This window comes from Gekko japonicus, unplaced genomic scaffold (genome assembly GCF_001447785.1).
Source record: "Gekko japonicus isolate JY-2015 unplaced genomic scaffold, Gekko_japonicus_V1.1 scaffold1544, whole genome shotgun sequence".
Lineage (NCBI taxonomy): Eukaryota > Metazoa > Chordata > Lepidosauria > Squamata > Gekkonidae > Gekko > Gekko japonicus.
The window spans coordinates 233,465-256,806 of NW_015173180.1; the positions used below are offsets into that span (position 1 = coordinate 233,465).

General features: G+C 43.6%; 1 protein-coding gene across 1 annotated transcript in view; it reads right to left on the reverse strand.

Moving 5' to 3' along the window:
- Positions 1–23,342, reverse strand: part of LOC107119948 (thrombospondin type-1 domain-containing protein 7B-like) — a 419,856-nt gene that overhangs the window by 202,959 nt on the left and 193,555 nt on the right. The window contains 1 exon segment of the mRNA XM_015422578.1: positions 17,320–17,514. Coding sequence (XP_015278064.1) covers positions 17,320–17,514 — 195 coding nt within the window.

Sequence of the window (23,342 nt, forward strand, 5' to 3'; positions counted from 1 at the left end):
GCCCCCCTTCAAGGAGCTCAGAGGAGTGTACATGATTCTCCCTTCCCTGTGAGGTAGGTTAGTACAAGACAGTACAACTGGCCCAAGGTTACCCAACAGATTTCATAACAGCGTAGGGATATGGACCTGGGTCTCCCAGGTCCTACTCCAGCACTGTAGCTACTACACCACACTGGCTGTCAACATCACACAGGTACCACCAAATATATAGGGAAGGGATGCTAGTCAAGAAGGGGGGAAATACATGAAGGGTGGCTTTACTAGGGCATGAGTGGCACGCAGCATGTTGCCATTTTCCCCATGGCACCAAAACACCTAACAATGAGTTTTATGAATTCTTTAGAGTGTAATGAAGAGCAAGTTGTTTATAGGGGTTCAGAATGTGTCACCTACTTCTTTTCTTTTTTTAGTAGAATAACTGTTACACTGGAATGCAGGTATAATTCTGAAATAAAAATGAGTACGTTTTCCTAATCTAGAACCTCCCAAATGTCTATAACCAAATTTCAGCTCAATATTTCTGATCTCTAGATAGTTCCTGGGAAATCTTCTCCTCTCCTCAAACACACACACAATTGGGTCACATCAATCCCAACAGTGTACTCCAACCTCTGTTAGGGGTCCCCCCCTCCAGTTACCTTCCTCTCCCCTTGCTGCCCCATCCTACACTCTTGCTTTACCACCGGCTTCCCATTTGTTCCATTTTGAGGAAACCTGCTGGAAATACCCTAACGGAGTAAATATACTCCTAGAAAAGCAATTGTAATTCCTTCCCCCCATTCTGTTGCCTTCAGCAAGCCCATGCATCTACGTCAAGAATGGGTTTCTTCTGAAAGGACAAACGTACATTTTTTTATGAATTGTGTCCCAGCATCCATGAGTGAATTTCACTTTGTACTAATGGCTAATATAATAGATTTACACATTCAGCACCTGTCAAGTTCTCCTTTGGAACTGCAAAGTGCTTAAGCCAACTACACATTTTCTCCAGATATTAGTGATATTAGCACAATCCAGCTGAGTTGCACCAAAAAAGTATATTTCACTCCACTTTACTTTCCAACAATCAGTTTTTCAATTAGCACATTAACATTCTTAGAGTCGGTTTTAACAAACTATTATCAAAATTACTTTTCTCAAGACACAGCAGCCTTAATGAAATACTTTTCCTATTTCCTTTTCAATAGAAGTGGTTTTTCTGCATTAACAGAAGTGTTGAATTGGGGGTGGGAATGCCGGTTCAGTAGAAATGTATTTGCTCTTCACACAAAACATTCAATTTCAAGACCAGTGCAATGCATATTTGACTGAGTTCATAATTAAAGAAGATTAATATGCTTTTCTTGACCATGAGGCTTAAGCAGGGGGGGGGGGAGTTTCATAATAGAGACTGGAAACAAGGCATATTAAATTTTAACAGGCATTTGCTTTGGGATGCTTCTTATGAATAATACTAAAAGTATAAAATGAATGATGCTAGTAACACAGAGAGTGGAACAGAGTGTGGTAGCCCGTCAATGGCTTTCCTCATTCCTCCATGGTTGGGGACAGAGGGTGGCACTGGGTGAGGATGTGTCCTCTAAGAAACCCTTATTATGCGGGTTTCCTCAGCAAGCACTCCTCTCCCCGATGTTATATAACATCTATATGCACTCCCTCGCCCAATTGACAAGGAGGTTTAGGCTTGGGTGTCATCAATATGCCGATGACACCCAGCAATATCTGTTATTGGATGGCCAGCTGGCTACCACCCACAAAATCTGGCTAAGGAATTGGAGGCCGTGGTGGGATGGTTAAAAAAGAGCAGCTAAGACGGAATCCAATGAAGATGGAGGTTCTGTAGCTGGGGAGGGGTCTTCGAGATTGGAGTCCAGGCTTCCAGCCCTTGATGGGGCACCACTGACACCGGCACCATCCATCCAGAGTTTAGGTGTGACCCTGGATGCCTCCTTATCAATGGAGGCCCAAGTCATGCATGTTACCAGGTAGGCATTCCTCCGTGTTCGCCAAGCCCGGCAACTGGCTCCTTTCACATCACGCCCTGATCTAGCCATGGTAACCCATGCAAAGGTCACCTCCAGATTAGACTACTGTAACTCACTCTACAGTGGCCTACCCTTGATACTGTCCCAGAAAATCCAGCTGATCCAGTGCAAGTCCTGACAGGAACATCACAGACATCACATATACAACCAGTGCTGTGTCCGCTACACTGGCTTCCAGTGGAGTACCAAGTCAGGTTCAAGGTTCTGGCACTGAAGGCCTTGAGCACTCTGGGATCACCATATCTATTGGACCGTCTCCTCCGGTATGTCCCCAGGAGAGCCTTGCACTCTTCAAATAGCAACTTGCTGGTGATCCCTGGCCCCGGGATGTCTGGCTGTCCTGGGCCAGGGCCTCTCGGTTCTGGCCCCAGCCTGGTGGAACTCTTTACCAAATGACATCAGGGCCCTGCAGGACCTTATGCAATTCCGCAGGGCCTGTAATGCAGAGATGTTCCGCCAGGCTTTTGGTTGAGGACAGCAACACTTACCTCATTGGCTGGCACCCTTCCTCCCCCCCTCCTTTTTTGCTTTGCGTTCTCTTTCCCCCTGCCCAGAAAAGGGGCCAGAAGTCCAGAATTGGAACAAATAATATTATAGGAAAACTGCCATCTTGGATCTTTTATTCTTTATTGTAATTTTATTAAGTTATATACTGAATTTTAATGCTTTCGTATATTTTATGGCATCATGCCTTGTACATCACCCAGAGCCCGGCGTAACCTGGGAGAGGGCAATTAATAAATCTAAATAACAACAACAACATCTAATCTTTGGGCACAGTTAACATCAATGTACAATATTATAAACAGTATAACAATTTCTATGAATGTGAGAACAATGGTTATTACAATTTACACAGATTCTGGCAAGTAGCTGTGCTGTTCTGAAGCAATAGAACTAAGTTTGTGTCAAGTGGCACTCTTAAGACCAACAAAGTTTAAAATTCTGTGCATGCACACAAAAGCTTATACCCAGAATTTAACTTTGTTGATCTTAAAGGTGCCACTGGACTGGACTCAAAGTTTGTATAATTGATACAATCATACTTAAAAATTAACAAATAAGGAATTATTTTCACATAATCAAAATAATTAGTATGTTATCTCAATATAGATGAGATTCTTCTTCAAAAATAAAATTAAGTTGATGGCTATGACTGCCCCATCCACTCCACCCCCCCCCCCCCCCCCGGCAAGATTTTCCCTCTGCTTTCCTTTCCCTTTTGTGACTGAGCCACCTTAGTTATCTGTTTTCTTCTTTCTTGGAGAATACACACACAGACTTTAGTTCTTATGTTTCAGGCTAATGAGAGTTTCTTAAGCTATTCAGAGTTACTTAAAATCTTTGTGTTGACAGGCTTTTGTTTCAATGTTTCTCCCAAGCACTCCAGTATACTTTCTTTGAGTATTCGCTAACATTTTTTTGTTTTGTTTTGTTTTGTTTCCAGAAGGCTGGTGCACTCTTTCTAGTGCCTAAACTCCCTTCTCTTGAAACATCAGTACTCATCTTGAGGTTTTAACTGACTCTTAATGTCTCTAAAGTCAGTTTCTAACCACAGCAGACCGAAGGATTGCTCTACTCTTCAGAGCTAACTCCCTGTTTGACTGGGCAGGGAAATTCTTTTCTCTCTAGAAGATTTATCCCCTTTCCTTGGCCCAAATGGGAGTCTTCACCTACACCCCAAATTCCTTGCCAGCTTTCCCCCAGTTCTCCTGTCTATGTTAAACTGCTCTCAGCTAAGGCTGAAATCAGACTGAATTCAGTCAAGGCAGTCTCCTCAGCATTCAGCTCTCACGTCTTTCTCTGCTCAGCTGATGCTAAGCAATCAGATTGCTTAGAGCAGCCTGTCACTCAAGGCTCTCTGTTTCTGTAAAGAATTAATCCTTCACAGTCCTTTACTCTGTTTGTACAGCACTTCAAAGCTTTTAAAAGTGCAGTCCATCACAATGGCTAACAGCATCGAACAAGGGCCAGCTTTATCATTAAGTAAATCACCAAAAAAGCTGGTAAAGGTAAAAGGTAAAGGTTTCCCTTGCTTGAAAGCTAGTCAAATTTGACTCTAGGGGGCGGTGCTCATCTCCGTGTCCAAGCCAAAGAGCCAGCCCTGTCTGAAGACATTGCCATGGTCATGTGGCCGGCATGACTAAACGCTGAGGCACATGGAATGCTGTTACCTTCCCACCAAAGTGGTATCTATTTATCTGCTTGCAGTTTCTTGGTTTCGAACTGCTAGGTTGGCAGGAGTTGGGGCCAGAGATGGGAGCTCACTCCATCACACGGCACTAGGGTCTTGAACTGCCAAACTACAGACCTTCTGGTCTGCAGCTCAGCATCTTAACCTCTGAGCCACCAAAGGTGTATCAAACCATCAATGGATTCTGTAGAATGGTACTTTCCTGCTTCCTATTCCTGTTTTAGAAGAAAAAGAAGGTTGGTTTTTATACCCCACTTTTTTTCTAGCCTAGTATGCTGGCCAGAAGCAGCAGCTGGAAGCTGGACCTCATTGCGGCCAAGTTATCAACATACAATCATTCAAATTCAGAAATCATCTTTTATTCAGTCCCAAACATCCAAAGGATCAGTTTACTCACAACCTGGTTGTTGAATGCTGATAGGGTACACTTTAGTAATCTTAACCCACTGAGTAATTCAGGTGGTGAAAGGAGATGAATTCTCCCAATTCCCTTGACTTTGAGATTACAACAAAGGGGGGGGGAGAGCAATAAACATTCACACCCTTTGCTAGCTACAGGAAATGAGTTTATCTAAACCAATGGGGAAAGCTATCTGTGAGCATGTAACCCAAGAGCTGATTGAACTACAGTTACCAGAATGCTTGCCTTTAAAGGTACAGCACTTCTTTCTACATTAACACAGACTACTTACTAAATATTTTTTCTATGTACTCTGCTGAGACAGTACACTCCCCACAACTGGCATTCTACAGATTCCAATACCCACAAGCATTTGCTAATGGAGCACTATAGCTATAACTAAGCATATCTGGCATGCTACACTGCTAACCGAATATCTAGGCCAAACTGAGGCATGCAAAACTTGATCTTTGGCCTTCGAGTTCATTCTTATGCACAAAGTAGTACCACATTGGTGATCAGCCTGGTGAAAGTTTTTGTTGGCCAGGTGACAGTTTTTGGGCCGTTGTGTCTGACAACACAGACTTAGATCTTACAGACTAGGCCTCCTGTGCAGGGCAAGGTCCAAACTACACATCCCAAAGGCAACAAGTTTCTGGGTGTGTTTCTGTTTTTCAGCAGGGTGATGCCTCCTTCTTGCAGGTTGGGTTTGGGGGGTCTACCACTTATGACGGCTTTGTAAAGTCAGAAGATAGTCTTGTTTCCATCACTTCCAGGAGCTGTTAGCGAGGACTTGGACTTGCCTCCACTGCTGCTTGTATATATCTTTGGTGACTTAAAATAGACTTTCCTTCCTCTCCCCACAAAAGACACCTTGTGAGGTAGGTAGGGCTGAGAGAGTTCTGAGAGAACTGTGACTCGCCCAAGGTCACCCAGCAGGCTTCATGTGGAGGAGTGGAAAATCAAACCTGGTTCTCCAGGTTAGAGTCCAGCGCTCATATCCATTACACCACACTGGCTTGTAGTACACAGGGTGCACAGTGCGGTCACCCGTGTTTCCTCTCATGGAAGTCCAGTTTATCATAATAGAGGAGCTGTAATGATTCCTTGTTTTACTGTGTGTGTGTTCCTTTAAATGTTTGGTTGGAGTGCAGTGATAGCAGAGTAGAATGATTGAGGGAGACAAGTGTGCTGTGATTGGTGGATGACAGAGTGTGGGAGGAGTTGTTTGGAATGAATCTGTGTGTGTGTGTTGAAGTCAGTTATGGAAGTCAGTTAGAAAAAGCAGTTGGAGATATTCAGTTAGTGAGTCAGTGAGTGAGCTGACAGCGTGTGTGGAAAAGTAAAGAGTTTAGAGTTCAGTATATACACCTTTAAGAGTTAAATGTGAAGGAGCTATGAGAAGGGTCTGTGAGACTCCAAAGTTATAAAAGGGAATTAATACAAAGAGTTTTGCCAGTGTGGCTATCCAGTGAAAGAGTGATTCCTGTCAGAGAGGGATCTTATGATCAAAAGACTGTGTGTGATACTTTGCCAGTTTCTTTTACCAGTTTCTCTTTCCCAAAACAGTTTAAGTTAACTAGCATCTTATTTTGTTCTTATTTCAATAAATCCTGTTTTGTTTAAGTTTAACCCAGAATTCAGTTCAGTCCTTCCTCAGGGCCACATAGACCTTTGAAAGCAAGCCCCTGGGTCACATTACCAACAATAGCTAATGAGAGAAGATTTGGAATTTGTTTAAATTCCAGGTGACAGCAGAAACTACCCTGTTTGTGAACACCAAGTATAATTTAAAGTGAAAACCAGTCCTCCCCAAATAAGTGGATGCCACAGGAGCAGTGTCCAATTATTACATTACTAAGGGAATCATAATTGCGACTTCCCAGTGCTGAGACCCTATGCTACCCCAATAAAAAGAAACTGTGAAGGAAAGGGGATCACACAGGATTTGGTACTTTAATGCCACAGCATACTGGAGGCTAGTCATATTTGCAGAGGAACTTTCCACATATTGAAATTGGAAGTGCCGAACACATTATTTAGTTCCCCCCCCCGGCTCTGTTATACTGAATAGACAGAACTTGCTGTAGAACTTATGCACGTTCATTTGGCCTACTGCAACTGGTTGGTAGATTTCTGTACAATTAGACCCTCTAGTCTGACTCCGGCTTCTTCTATTTATCCAAGACAGGCCAAACATCTCTTATGCCATACAACAAGTGCTGGAATATACAAGGTCTACAGTGCACCTACTTGAAGAAGATCAGAAGAACAGCCTATAGGGGACAGCTGAAGGGCTGCTAGTTAGCATAGATAGATTAAGGACTTTCCACAATTTCAAATTATGTCCTTCCTATCTCCTGATTGGCTCACTGGAGATTTCCAGCTCCAACTGAGCCTTCCTCCTTTCGTTCCTGTCTCTCACAGCAGTTAGTCAGTTAGTCAAGCCTCTCTTCCTCTCTTCTGTTCTATCAGAGTTTATTTCTTCCTTAATAAACTGAGTTATTTCCTTTAAACAGTTGGTGCTCTGTTCCTTTTCATGTTTAAACTTGATGGCAACCTACAGTGAGGTAGTTTAGAGTAACTATTTGCTTAAGGCTATTAGATAGCCTTACAGTTTAGAGACAAACGTACCCATTATATGAAACTAGATGATGACGCAGCACGCAGAAAGGGTTATTGTTCCCAGAAAGGGTTATTACTCCAACAGAAATGAAAAATGAGCTTGGAGGGGGAGCTAATTTAATGAGACAGGGTAAGTGTTAAGAAACACCCTTCTCACAGGCCACTTTTCTGCTCACTACCCCCAATCATTTCTCTGCCACAGGGGTCATTTCATAGAAAAAGAGCTAGGGGAACTCATTAGCATAACTCATTAGCATATACCACACCCCCTGACATCAGGGGCCCGGTGGTGGACCTGCAAGGCCAGCGGGAGTGCGAGGAAGCCCCGCCAAGGCCCTCCCTGGCCCCAGGCAGGGGTGGGGAGAGGCGGGGAGGAAGCAACTTACCCTCCCTCTTCTCCTGCCTCCTCCTGGCTGAATGAGGGCCGGAAGCAGGGTGGCCGGAAGCAGGGGGCGGGGCTTCGTCATGTGCCCCGCCCCCTGCACCTCACCCGGGGGAACTGCATTCCCCCGCATTCCCCCCCGAAATGACCTCTGCTCTGCCACCACTATTTCTGTGCAATACCATCCAGTGGAGATTGACCAGGTTGTGGGGCACTTTTATCACAGACAAACAGCTGAGGTGGTTTACACAGAAAACATGCCGACCCAATGTGATTCTTTTGTAGTGCACTTCGTGAACAACATCACTTGCATCCACTTTGACTTGGATGCCATAACTGATTCAGCTAAATCTCAATATGCTATTGGAGCACAGTCTGGTCCTAGCTGCATAGAAGAATTTCAGTTGGTGGACAACCTGCTTAGAAGTGTGTAGTCTGCCACATCTAGACTTGACCCTTGCCCTTCATGGATGTTGCTGTCAAGGTGGGATGGTTGGCTCACATGAACACAGATGAAGCTGCCTTATCCTGACTCAGACCATTGGTCCATATCAATCAGTATTGTCTGCTCAAACTGGCAGTGGCTCTCCAGGGTCTCAGGCAGAGTTCTTTCACATCACCTACCACCTGGTCCTTTTTAACTGGAGATGCTGGGGATTGAACCTGGATCTTCTGCATGCAAAGCAGAGGCTCTTCCACTAAGCCAGAGCCCCTTTCCAAGGGGGGAGGGAGGCTCAAGTGGGTCCAGGAGGTAATAAATGATCCCCCATAGGAGGCTGTAGTTCTGACAGGCTTGAAAGAGACAGTCATGAGACCCCTCCTAAAGAAGACCTCCCTGGAGGTCTTAATGACCTAAGCAACTATCAGGGTTGCTCAAATGATGAATGAATTAAAGATAGCAGCTAGACAAAAAACTGTCGTAATAGGTGATTTTAACTACCCACACATCGATTGGGTCAATATGTGTTCTAGTCGAGAAAAAGAGATTGAGTTTCTAGACACTCTAAATGACTGTGCTATGGAGCAGATGGTCACGGAACCTACCAGGGGAGAGGCGATCCTTGATTTGGTCCTAAGTAACACTCAAGACCTGGTGAGAGATGTAAAAGTGATTGTACCACTTGGGAACAGTGATCATAATGTTATTGAGTTCAACATTTGTAAAATAGGAAATTGGCCCAAAAGACTGACACAACCACTTTTAACTTTAAAAGGGGTAACTTCTCTGATATGAGGGGATATGTGGGGAGGAAACTGAAAGGAATAGTAGAAAGGGTCAAAACCATTGGGGAAGCTTGGAAACTTTTTAAAAGCTCAGAAAAAATATATTCCGCAGGTTAGGAAAGGCACAAATAGGTATAGAAAAAAGCCTGCATGGTTAACAAATAAAGTAATGGAAGCTGTAAAAGGTAAAAAGGATTCCTTTAAGCAGTGGAAAGCTAGTCTAAGTGAGGCTGATAAAACGGAACACAGGCTATGGCAAATAAAATGCAAGTCTGTGGTCAGGCATGCAAAAAGGGAATATGAGGAGCATATAGCAAAAAACGTAAAAACCAACAATAAAACTTTCTTCAAATACATTAGAAACAGGAAACCAGCCAGGGAGGCAGTGGGGCCCTTGGACGACCAAGGGGTAAAAGGAGTATTGAAGGATGATAGGGAAATGGCTGAGAAGCTAAATGCATTTTTTGCCTCCGTCTTCACTGTGGAAGATGAGAAGTGCTTGCCCACTCCAGAACCACTGATTTCAGGAGGGGTGTTGAAAGACCTGAGTCAGATTGAGGTGACGAGAGAGGAGGTCCTAAAACTGATAGACAACTTAAAAACTGAAAAATCACCAGGCCCAGATGGCATACATCCAAGAGTTCTGAAAGAACTCAATTGTGAACTTGTGGATCTCCTGACAAAAATATGTAATCTCTCCTTAAAATCAGCCTCCATTCCTGAGGACTGGAAGGTAGCTAATGTCACTCCCATCTTTAAAAAGGGTTCCAGAGGAGATCCGGGAAATTACAGGCCAGTCAGTCTGACGTCGATACCGGGTAAATTGGTGGAAACCATTATTAAGGAAAGAATTAGTAGGCACATAGATGAACAAAACCTATTGAGGCAGACTCAGCACGGTTTCTGTAAGGGAAGATCTTGTCTCACTAACCTGTTAGTGTTCTTTGAGGGGGTGAACAAACATGTGGACAAGGGGGATCCAATAGATATTATTTACCTTGACTTCCAGAAAGCTTTTGATAAAGTTCCTCATCAAAGGCTCCTAAGCAAGCTCAAAAATCATGGGATAAAAGGACAAGTCCTTTTATGGATCAAAAACTGGCTAATTAATAGAAAACAGAGAGTGAGTATAAATGGGCAGTTCTCCCAGTGGAGGGGTGTAAGCAGTGGGGTACCACAGGGATCAGTACTTGGTCCACTGCTTTTTAACTTGTTCATTAATGATTTGGAGATGGGAGTAAGCAGTGAAGTGGCTAAATTTGCGGATGATACAAAGTTGTTCAGGGTGGTGAAAACCAGTGAGGATTGTGAGGCACTCCAAAGGGATCTGTCAAAGTTGGGCGAGTGGGCGTCAACATGGCAAATGGGGTTCAATGTGGCCAAGTGCAAGGTGATGCACATTGGAGCCAAAAATCCTAACTATAAATACACGTTGATGGGGTCTGAACTGGCAGAGACAGATCAAGAGAGAGATCTTGGAGTTGTAGTAGATAACTCACTGAAAATGTCGAGACAGTGTGTGACTGCAATAAAGAAGGCCAATGCTATGCTGGGGATTATTAGGAAGGGTATTGAAAACAGATCAGCCAATATAATAATGCCCCTATATAAATCAATGGTGAGACCTCATTTGGAATACTGTGTGCAGTTCTGGGCACCACACCTTAAAAAGGATATTATAGCTTTGGAAAAAGTGCAGAAAAGGGCAACTCGAATGATAAAAGGGTTGGAACACTTTCCCTATGAGGAAAGGTTAAAGCGCTTAGGGCTCTTTAGCTTGGAGAAAAGACGACTGAGGGGTGACATGATCGAGGTTTATAAGATTATGCATGGGAAAGAGCAGGTAGAGAAAGAGGTACTTTTCTCCCTTTCTCACAATACAAGAACCCGTGGGCACTCCATGAAATTGCTGAGCGGTCGGGTTAGAACGGATAAAAGGAAGTACTTCTTCACCCAAAGAGTGATTAACACATGGAATTCACTGCCACAGGAAGTGGTGGGTGCTACAAGCATGGACGGCTTCAAAAGGGAATTAGATAAGCATATGGAGCAGAGGTCCATCAGTGGCTATTAGCCACAAGGTATAGGCCAGTGACTTGCAGCAGGCCTTGGGGGAATGAACAGCACCGTGGTGCCCACGTCTTCACATCTTCTGTCGCGTTGCATGTCATGGGGGGAGACAGAAGGGTGGGGCGCCTGATTTTCATGGGCCAATCACAAAATGTTCAGAGGTTTCAGGCCCATTTACAATGGAAGTGGCTGTCTTTTTGGTGCTTGGGGGGGGGCCAACGGTGGGAGGGCTTCTAATGTCCTGGCCCCACTGGTGGACCTCCTGATGGCACCTGGTATTTTTGGCCACTGTGTGACAGAGTGTTGGACTGGATGGGCCTTTGGCCTAATCCAACATTGGCGTCTCTTATGTTCTTATGTTCTTAACTACAACCCGGAGCTAGTTTGGTGTAGTGGTTAAGTGCGCGGACTCTAATCTGGGAGAGCCGAGTTTGATTCTCCACTCCTCCACTTGCACCTGGCTGGATGGCCTTGGGCAAGCTGTAGTTCTGATAAGAGCTGTTCTGAGTTTCTGTCAAGAGCTCTCTCAGCCCCACCTACCTCACAGGGTGTCTGTTGTGGGGAGGGGAAGGGAAAGGAGTTTGTAAGCCGCTCTGAGACATCTTTGGGTAGGTGAAGGGCAGGGTATAAATCCAATCTCTTATCTTCTCTCTTCTTTTCTTGAGCAAGAGCTTGAACAAGTAAGTGCTATGCAGCTTCAGCTATGCAGCTTGGAGGTAACAGATTGTCTAGACAGATTTCAATTCATATTCAGGCCTGGGTTCAGAACAAAAAGAGTCCCGGTTGCTAAGACATATGATCTTCACTGGGGGAAAAATGGCACCTGTCAGCACCTTTTGATACTATCAACCATGGTATCCTTCTCTAGAAGCTAGTGGGTGGGGCACCATGCTTCAGGGGTTGTGTTCTTATTAGGCTGACAGATTCCAAAAGGGGGTGCTGGGGGACTGTTGCCCAGCCTCAGAGCAGTTATGCGGCAGGGTCTCACAACTATAATCTTGTTTCCCTTTTTTTTACATGAAACTGCTGGGAGAGATTTCTTTCTACCCAGGCTTTTAACAAAAAATGTCCATTTTTTTTTAAAAAAGAGGCTTTACAGTCTGCTCCTAGCCTGTTTAAGTAATGTCATTTTAGACCACTATTTTATGTGCTGTTACACCTTGGGTCAAAGAAGACGGGGACGGGAAAGGATGAGATGGTTAGACAGTGTCATAGATGCAACAAACATGAAATTGAGCAAACTTCAGAGAACGGCGGAAGACCGGAGGGCCTGGTGTGATCTGGTCCACGGGGTCGCGAAGAGTCGGACTCGACTGTGCGACTGAACAAAAACAACAACACCTTGGGTTATTATAATTGGCTGTTTTTATTGGCACAATTTTATTAACTTTAGATTGTTTTGTTGATATGCTTTTATTGTTATTATTTATGTGTATTGTTTTTACTGTATCTCTATTTTATTGCTTTGAGGAGATCTGGAGAGGCAGTAAGCAAATTTTCTAAATTATAAACGGGGAGGGAATTTAGATACCAGCATAACCTCCCAGAGCAAACAGGCTAATGTTGAGCAGAAAAACAAATGGGAAAAGGTTAAAGTCACTCTCTCCCCTTCAATTATCCTTTAGGATGCTGCCATCAAGAATATGCTTTTCAAGGGGGAAAAAAAGACTGGCAAAAAACTGGCACACATCCATGTACAACATCTAGTTCAGCCCATACTGTATCAATCATAACATGTTATGTTAGACTAAGTTCAAGCAAATAAAAATAATTAGGTGGTGTTTTCTTGTTGCTTGTTTAAACATTTAATGTTTTCTATTTCTACTTAAAAGTGGAAAGTTTTAGTTACTTGTGTTTCATTAGCCAAGGTGATACATCAAAGGTTTGAACAACAAAGGATAAAAGAATTAAACATGACAGCTTTAGAAAATATATCTTGTATAAAAAGGTTTCAAGAATGAGCGCAGCTATCACATTGCCTTTTTTTAAAAAAAGCATAACATGCAACCAATTAAAGGTTATTCTGCAATTGTAGGTATGACCTGGCTTTTGAATAACACTGTTTCATTGTATGAACACAAGAGAATCAAACTGCTTTATTCATGAGCATGGCTCATTAAAGAAAAGGAGTTATTCTTGCTTAAAAATTATTATTGTGGATTCTTTTTGGGAAAGAATTTATAATATAATGACATTTACAATGATGCCTGTGCTTAAAAACCAACAGGAAATCTCATTCTTTCTCTCTCAAGCCATTGTTTGCCATAACCTATGGTTATATTCTTATCATAAAGCATTAATTGAATGGGCCTTTTTGTGTAAAATAGCATTTGTGGATTTTTTTTAAAAAAAATAAGCATTATACTCCAAAGTAATTCTCATGTGAGTTTGAACAGTGTTATGCTGGAGGTGGCCTTTCAATATTCAAACAATTTCACACATAGAGAAACCAACATTATTTTAAGTCAGTTTTAAAGCTTTGATATAGAAATACAAGCTTAGGGTAAATGGAGTAGATTTTGGAATTTCCTGGCTCTGTTGAACTTATTGCATGAAAGCAAAAGTCTGTCATATCTGTTAATAATGAGTATAGAGTTAATTGCATTTACCAAATAATGTACTACCTAATTTTTTATGAGGGTAAAAGGATCTGGGGGGAGGGGTAAATAGAAATAGCAAAAATGGGGAAACAGATACTGAGCACTTCTCTCCCCCAGGCAAATCTTTGGTTATAACCTCAGTGAGTCCATTGTGGAAAAATAAAAATCCTATCCAAAGAAAAAAGAACCTTTAAAACGAGTCTGTCTGGTGCAAGGTGCAGACAAGCTTGGCTGTGTGTTCATAGAGTAACCTTTGATGCAGGTGCTACATGAAGACAATCATACACATGGAAGAGTAAATGGCACAATCTTCTCTTTGATTTTTTGAAGGAGAAGAAACCATCCTTTCAGGATGAAGTGCAAAATGGCCTTGTCACATTTTATATCAGGAGTGTGCTAGAAAGAAGCATATGAGCCTGTTCCTCCCATATGGAACCAGGGTCTCAGTCCCAGGTACGTCTCTGAACCAGGCCTTAGTCTGAAATCTGTTTTTGGTGCCTGGATACACTGGAAGGGAAGCAAAAACAGAAAAGTGTGCTCTGGCTTCTACTCCACGAGTGAAGCAGAGCCCAAATGAGATCCAAATAATATCAGCTTTTATTCTGGCTCAGCTAGATTGGTGGCCAAATCAGATTACATATATTTGAATGGTCTATATTATATGACAGTTTTTATATGCAATATTAAGAATATTATCTTTTGTATGACTTTTATTACAACAAACTGTTATATTAAAATTATATACACATTTTTGAGAGGTTATTCATGTTTTAGTATACAATTGATAGGATTGATAAGTTAGGGGAAAATGAAAATCTGAGAAAAAGGTAGAATAAGTTGAGTAGGTTGTTATAGTGGTTTTCTAAGTTATGTCATCTTTTTAAATTTATATATACACACCAGAGGTCGGTTTGGGGGGGATCGCGGAGGAACGCAGTTCCCCCGGGTGAGGTGCAGGGGGGTGGGGCACACGACGAAGCCCCACCCCCTTCTTCCGGCCGCCCCCTTCTTCCGGCCTCATTCTGTTGCAGAAAGAGGAAGAAGCAGGAGGGTAAGTTGGCGTCCTCCCCCTCTGCCTGGCCGAGGCCACTCCACGTGGCCTCCGCAAGGACTCCCAGCCCCATCCAGGAGCTTCCCCGAGGTAGCTGTGTTAGTCTGTTGCTGCAAAATAGTCCAAGAGTTCAAATAGCACCTTTAAGACTAACAAATAGCACCTTTAAGACTAACCTTTAAGACTAAGACTAACTGAGTGGTGGGTGTGGCCTTATGACACACTTCCTGTGATGTCAGGGGGGTGGCATATGCTAATGAGTTATGCTAATGAGTTCCCCTAGCTCTTTTTCTACGAAACGACCCCTGATACACACACATTTTAATCAAGGATTGTTCTTATATCCGCAAAAATTGCCTTTTGAATTGTGTTTCCATAATTTTATTTTTCATTCCTTTCCCCCTATCCTTTTTCTTTCTTCTGTATCCCCTTAAAAAGTTAAAAATAAAATTTATAAAAACAAAGAGTACATCAGAGCCATCAATAAGCCAGCTATACAGCCCTCTAGGCTTTTTAAAATCTGAGATAGATATGCCTTAGCAGTCTGCCAAATTTGTAATTACCTTGGCAGATAAAAACTTTTTATATCAAGGATAAGTATGAATGAAAACTTAGTGCAACCCCCCTTTTTGGCTGACTGTATGGGTTTGGAGAGGACTCATAGGGGTGTGCAAAAAAAAAATCAGCCCAATTTGGCCAAATCAGGCAGAATCAATTTCGGCCAGCACAAAGACTCCAGCATTTCAATTTCAGCAGTACTAGCCGATTGGGGAGTCTTTGGGCCAGCCGAATATCAATTTTGGCCCAATTATATCCTATAGGCCATTGAAGTCAATGGTGAAAACATAGGGTATATTCTGGGGGCTGGAGGGAAGGGGGTTTGAGGGAGAGGCTCCAAACGCTCAGGGTGGCTGCTGGAGCTTCTCCCCAAGATACCCACCAAGTTTCAAGAACATTGGACCAGGGGGGTCCAATTCCACGGGCCCCCAAACAGGTTGCCCCCATCCCCTCCATTGTTCTCTATGGTGGGAAAAATGTAACTTTTCCCCCACGGTGCTGTAAGTGGCTCGGGGGGGAGGGGGTTTGAGGGAGTGGCTCCAAATTTTCAGGGTAGCTTCGGGAGCCTCTCCCCACATAAAACCCCATGTCCCGAAGCAAAAGTGGCACACTCCCGAACAAGTGGCACTGTGGCACTGCAAGCATGCCACAGTGCCACACAGAAACCCCAAAAGACCAACAGGAACAACATTTATACAGGCCTTGCCCTGTGTAAATTGAGGGTGCAACCTCATTGGACCACTCACTCCACACACACCTCAAAAAGAATATTTATAGCACTGGAAAAATGCAGAAAAGGGTAACTGCAATGATAAGAAGAGGACACTTTCCCTATGCAGAAAGGTTAAGGTGCCACTTGTTCTGGAGTGTGCCACTTGTTCTCATGGCAAACAAGCACCTCCCAAGACAGTTCCCTTTCCCTGAGATTCTCTGGGAGAGTCGGACAGCTGGGTGCTGCCTGCTTGCCTGCCTTAACAGCTGCTGACTGGGTTTCCCCATTGGAAACAATGGAGGTAATGGGGGTAACCTGTTTGGGTGCCCATAGAATTGGTCCAATTCTACGGGAAATTGCTACTGGTCCAATTGCTTTGGGAAATGAATTAACTTTATTTTCAAGAAGTAAGCTGTATTGCTGTGAGTTGAAAACAGTAGTAGTCTACATATATATTTGTTTGATCTGTGTGTTTTTGTGTCAATGTGGTGTGTGTTAATTGTGTGCAAAACCCAATAAATATGGGAGTGCATGAAAAGGTTCCTGGACCCCTCATTTCCTCAACACTCAGCAGCTAGAAAAAAAGATGATGCTTTTTTTGCTGTTCACTTATCCAAATATATTTTATGCATTAAAAAGAACATACGAGTGTCATTTGCATTAGCCTCAGGTCATTACAGATTTTAATTTTAAAAAATAAGTTATGTATTTAATTAAAATCCATAAATGATACCATATTACTAAAAGCATGTGAGTATTATTTAATACCACTACTACTTTACTGCAAATGTCTTATGATTGACTAATTTTGCAAGTCATATCTCTCCATCACCTGATCGCTGAATGCAGATCTGCCCCGAAAATCATAAGAAATCACCATTACAGTCATTGTAATCATACTGAACATATTCTTCAAGGTGCTTATCACAGTCTTAGTCGTTTTAGCCCTTGCATGAAAAAAGAAGCAAGTATCTTCTGCTGCTCAAGATCTGTGAATCAATGAGCTTCTAAGGGTATAAAAGGAAAGGAAGGTGCTCTTCACATTTCCCAATACGACCTCTCTCAAGATAACAGGTGCCAGATGCTTAATGGTGCAAAGTTCTGTGTCAGAATAGGTAATGATCAGCATTCTGTGTCAATATTTTTTTATACAGATTAGGCCCGATTTAAAAGTGACCTGATTTGAAAATTACTCTGGTGGGACAGCAGAAGGTACCCAAGTGTCATTGCATGCAACTAGTTGTAAACTGCTACATATGCAATGCTGGCATCCTAGCAATGTTTGGGAGGACGTTGCACTGACAGGAAGCATCACATTTAAGCTGGTTTGGGCCTATTACTGTGCTACAAAAGCTAGATCCTTCTATGAACAATGCTTTAACAGCATCTGACAAATTTTGAACTCTCTCTCACATCTGAAACAAGGACTGAAAATGAAGCGTGAAATATTGATATTACCTGTGAGAGTTCGTCTTCTGCTCCTTGTTGATACACAGTCTGATGAACATGTAGTAAATTTAGACCAAGGGGTGAATGTGCAGTCATCTTTGCAAGGAATATGGCACTCTTGAACAATAGAAGGCATAGGTTCTGCCCACTTTAGGCATTCTCCCACATCTACTGAATGGTTGCTTTCCAAAACACATGTAACAACTAGATAAAACAGAGATTAATACATAGACACACTTACTAGTGCATGCAAAATTATTAGAATAATTATTACGAAGGCATATATATTTTATTTTGTGTCATCTCCAATTATTTTTTAATTAAATCTATTGATGGGGGGGACACATTGTGTACCATGTAGCTAGGGTTGCCAAATATGGATCGTCCGGGAGCGGGGGGCTCCCGGACGATCCTGGGTGCGTGCGCGCGCGCGCAGCGTGCACGTCACCCGGAAGTGACGTCGCACGCTGGGGGCGGGGCCACACGATTTGAGGGGAAAACTCTTTGTTTTCCCCTCAAATCGCGTGGCCCTGCCCCCAGCGTGCGACGTCACTTTCGGGTGACACGCGCGCCAGCCCCCGGCTGCATTTGGCAGCCCTACATGTAGCTCAAAAGCACCTTGGTACCCCCCCCCCAACCTGAAACAAGATCTGGTAGCAAAGAATGTGTTGTTGTTTAATAAAAAAAATGAAGTTATTCCCTTCTTTTCCAAGTTCTTCCTGAGATACAAACAGAGTCATTCACCTCAATCTAGCAGTTCCGTGGGTTACAAAAATTCCAAAGCAAAGTGCATACAACAGATTGCATATTCCAGTTAATATGCTCAGTGGGAAAGTTCTCAACATATAAACAACTTGGAACCCTTCTGGTGATAAGGCTACAAATGAAGGCGCAGGGGAAGAAAAACTCAGGCCCTACAAATTCATACTAAAAACTGAGATGTACTAGAACACAACATAAGCACTATTCACCTATGGTAATAAATCCTTCAAAAGTGTTTATTTGGGAGAGGCTATTAAACAGTGAAAATGGTTTTAACTGAGAACAGAGTGCTGTCTATATCAGCTGGGTCTTTTCCCCGGCAGCATATCAGCATACGAAAATGTCAAAATATTATGTCAATATAAGCAATGCCTCAGCAATTTTTATTCATACCTGGGCAATCCAAGTAACATCAGTATTGCTCAACTACCACAAGAAAGATGAAAATTGATCCCACATGGCTCTACTCTCAACGCTTCATCACAGCAATTTAATCTGCAACAAATATGACAGAGCAGCTCTGTGCCTAACAATGGTTTGCTGCACGACAGGATAATTCTTAATCAATTATTTGGCTAAGCAGGCTAGAAATACCCAAGGTGTCATAACAAGCCTTCTTCCCCAACAGCAGTCATTAGTACTGATAATCTCCCTTATAAATAAAAGCCGTATGGTGGTAGCACTTCTCTAGAACATTCCACACACTCCAAAATCAGTTCGCTCTCTGATCTGTCATTCAGAGGGTCTCCCTATCCACTGGCTGCTTTGCCTGAGTCCTGCCTCCAACATTCTAAACATTTTGCTAATCCTCTCCCCACTCCACATAGCCAGTCAGAACAGAGGTTATTTGCATATGCAGCCTCATTGGCCTCTGCCTCGGAACACAGAGGTCGTTTGCATATGAGACTTGATTGGCTTTTGCCTCTAACATTCTAAACAGTTTGCTCTTCTGAGCTAAAATGTGTCCAATCTCCAGGTGAGAGCTGGAGATCACTCAGAATTCCAACTGCTTTCCAGATGGCAGAGATCAGTGCCCCTGGAGAAAATGGTGGGCTCTGTATCCTTATGTGCTGCTGAGGTGGTTCCCATATGACAGCCAATGTGACGTAGCAGTCAGGGCTTCAGAGCACAGGATAGGCTGCAGGTGTGTGTGGGGGTGGAAAGCTGAAGAGTGAGAGGGAAATAAAGGTAGGTTGATGATTGGCTGGGAAGGAGATAGGTTTGCCAACTCTGGGTGGGAAATTCCTGGAGATGTGAGGGATGGAGCCTGGAGAGGGTGAGGTTTCAGGAGGCGTGGGACCTTGGACAGGTACAAAGCCATAGACTCCACCCTCCAAACCAACTATTCCCTTATGGGGAACCATCGTTGCCAATCTCCAGGGGTGGACTGGAGATCACTCAAAATTACAACTGTTCTTTAGGTAGCAGAGATCAGTTCCTCTGGAAAAAATGGTGGACTCAGTGTCATTATACCCTGCTGAGGTCGCCACAGCAAATTGACACTGAGTGTCCAAGGCCAGGGCACCCGCCCAGAGCCTCTTTCTAGAGGCCGTTGTATTTATTTCCACAACAAGCCTTTTTCCTAGTCTATTATAACAGCCATACTGCATTATCACAGAGGAAGCTATGATATCATTTCCTTGATCCTGATCACGTCCGGGAGAGAGAGAGAAAGATAAGGGAACCCAGAAATCTGAACTGATTTCCAAGCAAGTCTGTGTAAGGGCCCTTTAAGAGCTACTCAAATTATGTTATTTTGGTTAATTTATTATTAATTAAACATCGGTCTTCTTAAGTGAACAAGAGTCAAAGATATGACAAGTTGAAGTTAAATGTTTTGATTAAAATAATAATTTCCAAGTCTCGCATAGATCTTAGACATGTTCTTTTGCCTAGACCCTGGAGAATCTCATCCCTAATTAAAGGCTGGACGTTTTTCTCAAATATTACAGTTCAGCTTCAGTTATCTAGTTAAGCTCTATGATTCTGTGAAAGACTGAGGTTTTGTCCAATAAAACTGTGGAATGATGCAAAACCTGAACAGAGACGATGTTATTACATCTTGCAATAAACAGGCCATGTCATTATGAACATCACAGATTAATCCCCACTTTACTGATTACCCATGCTGTTTTCATTGCCTCTGCCAACCGAAATAGATTGGATTTCAAAATGAGGAAAAGTAGGATAAAGTTTAATGTATGTTTTTGAAGCATAGTAGATTAAGCTTTGAGTTAACAGCATGCCAGGGAAGGAAAATAACAATTTTTAAAACAGAGGGCTTCCCCCCCCCCTACGATTGAACTGTACTTTAAATCAGCCTACCCAGACTTTGCTGTTTCTTTAGATTTAAGCAACATTTTAAATCAGTATAGACATAATTCCTCCAAACAGCTGATAACTGAGTTTTGATTTCTCCGACTTAAAATATCTCTGTGTTGGCCACCCACAGATAAATTGTTACAAATAGGGAGAGAATGCTATTGACAAGGATCACAATCCAAATGAGAGTTAAATTTACTTAAGACCACGGAGGCAGTGTTTGTAATTCTGCCTTGCATTGGAACCAGGGTACATAGCGCAACCAAGGCCCTGTTCATACGAGCCGTTTGGGCCGGGAAAAGGACAGATCAGGGTCGGAGCAAACGGGCGCGATCCCACCGCAACATCTGGGGAACATCGTGCTATCGTCTCTGATCCATCCCATCCCGCCCATACAGCGCACTAAAAAACAACCACCTACCTGGGTGGTTCTTTCGATTGGGCTGCGGCAAGTGTGGCTGCATCCCCGGCTCCTGGCCGAACTGCGCATGTGTGAGCATGCGCAGTTCGCCAGGCTCCCCTTCCCACCGTTGCATTCTCCCCGGCAACTGATCGTGCTGGGGAGCGACGGCGCCGCGGCTCGGGAGATCCGTGAGATCCCGCCGCGGCATCTCAACTGTGATGTGGCTCAGATTAGCCGCAGTTCGACCGTCCTTTTCCCTGCCGTGTGGCAGGGACCCAAGATTCAGATAATGAGAAGCATAAGATGAACCAATCAATGAATTGTGTTGGTGTGCACAAGCAAGAGAGCATGGTAAGGATGGACATTCCAGAACAGCAGAGTAATCTAAATCATATTTTAACTGCACAGGAACCGTTCTGACAATCCATTCCCGGATGCAGGCATTTATTACTGACATGCAAATACCCTTTTGCAAACTAATATTTCCCAGTATGTAATACAAGCTGGAATTCACTGAGGAAACCTTGTATGTGTGTGTGTGTGTGTGTGTGTGTGTGTATAAACATTCAATAAATGCGTAACTCTGAACAAAAGTAGTCTAGCACTAAAGCAGTATTGTTGGAGTTTGGGAGGAAAGTGAACATCACCACACCCTCTGCATAAAGACACCATGCAAGGGGAGGATTATTTCGCCTCTCCTCCCTGTGTTGCATTCGGTGAAACTGAAAGTGAAGAATACAAGCTTCATGCAGTCCCCAACCCTGATTCCATCCCCTCCAATCCAAACTGCTATAGAACCAGGGGTCATTTCCTGCAGGAGCGCACAGGAGCGGAGCTCCAACAGTAAAGAGCCCAGGGGGCAGGCACATGCAACAGGCCCCACCCCCTGCTCCCAGTAGCCCTCAGTCAGAGCAAGAAACAGCCAGGTAAGTTGCAGAGCCCCCCCCCCGGCCCCCCGGTCCAAAACAGTCCAGTGGCACCTTTAAGACCAAGTTTGATTCAGGTACGAGCTCTCCCTCCTCTGCCAGGACAGATCTGCATGTCCCCCCCCCCAATAGCTAGCAATCCAACACAGTCCAGTGGAGCCTGAGCAGTGGGTGTTGCCTTCTGACACACTTCCGGTGATGTCAGGGGATGTGGCATATGCAAATAAGTTATGCTAATGAGTTATGCTAATGAGCTCCTGCACCTCTTTTTCTACAAAATGACCCCTGTATAGAACTACAGGAGGGGAAGGTTGTGACAAGATATTGGGACTGAATGGGTGGATGTTGTTTCCTTAAAACTACATAGTGTATTTCATCTGACACTTCGAAGTAATCCAAACACCTCGGGAGGGCATAGATATATATTTTGATTTGAAATTCATGCAAGGTTTTATCAAGTACATCATTAAGAAGCTCTGAATGAATCAATATACTCCCTATTGGGGATCATGGATGTATTTTATAATCTCAAATTGGTTTAGCATAGCATTATGATGCACACTGGAAAGCATAAATAAATTGTACTATAAAATCAAGTACAGGTAATGAATCCATTTGCTACTATATCACCACCGTTGAGCGTTAACTTGTACGTTTCATTGCCAGATTTTCTACCCCCCACCCCAATGTATATACTTTCTTATTTTATATTTACTGCTCACCTTTTCCAAGGAAACTCACATAAATATTTTAAACTAGCAAACACTTAGAACTAATAAATCACAAAATGTTTCAAATACATAATAAAACATGCATACAACAATATTAGAAACAGCATGCCAAATTACAAAAAGTCTCCCTCGGGGGGCTTTTCGTAGAATAAGAGCTGCAGGAGCTCATTAGCATAACTCATTAGCATATGCCACACCCCCTGACATCAGTGGAAGTGTGTCAGAAGGCCACACCCCCTGACATCACTGGAAGTGTCAGAAGGCCACACCCCCTGACATCACCAGAAGTGTGTCAGAAGGCAGCACCCACCGCTCCGGCTCCACTGGACTGTTTTGGATTGATAGCTGGGGGGGCTGAGAAAAATCTGCCCTCACAGAGGAGGGAGAGCTTGTACCTGAATAAAACTCGGATTTAAAGGTGCCACTGGACTGTTTTGCTTTACTGGCTGTGGGGGAGGGGATGAGCAGATCTGCCCTCACAGAGAAGCCAGAGCTGGTTCCTGAATAGAACTTGGTCTTAAAAGTGCCACTCGACTGTTTTGGTTTACTGGCTATGGGGGGGAATTAGTAAATCTGCACTCACTGACAAGCCAGAGCTGGTTCCTGAATGGAACTTGGTCTTAAAGGTGCCACTGGACTGTTTTGGTTTACGGGATATGGGGTGGGGGTGGGGGGGAAATGAACAGATCTGCCTACCCCCTGCCCCCAAAAAAGCCCCTGCAACCCCACCGTGGCACCCAGAGTGCCCGTGCCTTACTCCCCCACCCCAAAAAAGCCCCCGCCACAGCACTTGGAGCGCCCACAGCATCTTTCCTGTCTCCCAAAAGCCCCCGCCACCCCCGCTGCAGCGCCCGAAGCGTCCGTCCCCCCAAAAGACCCCGCCACCCC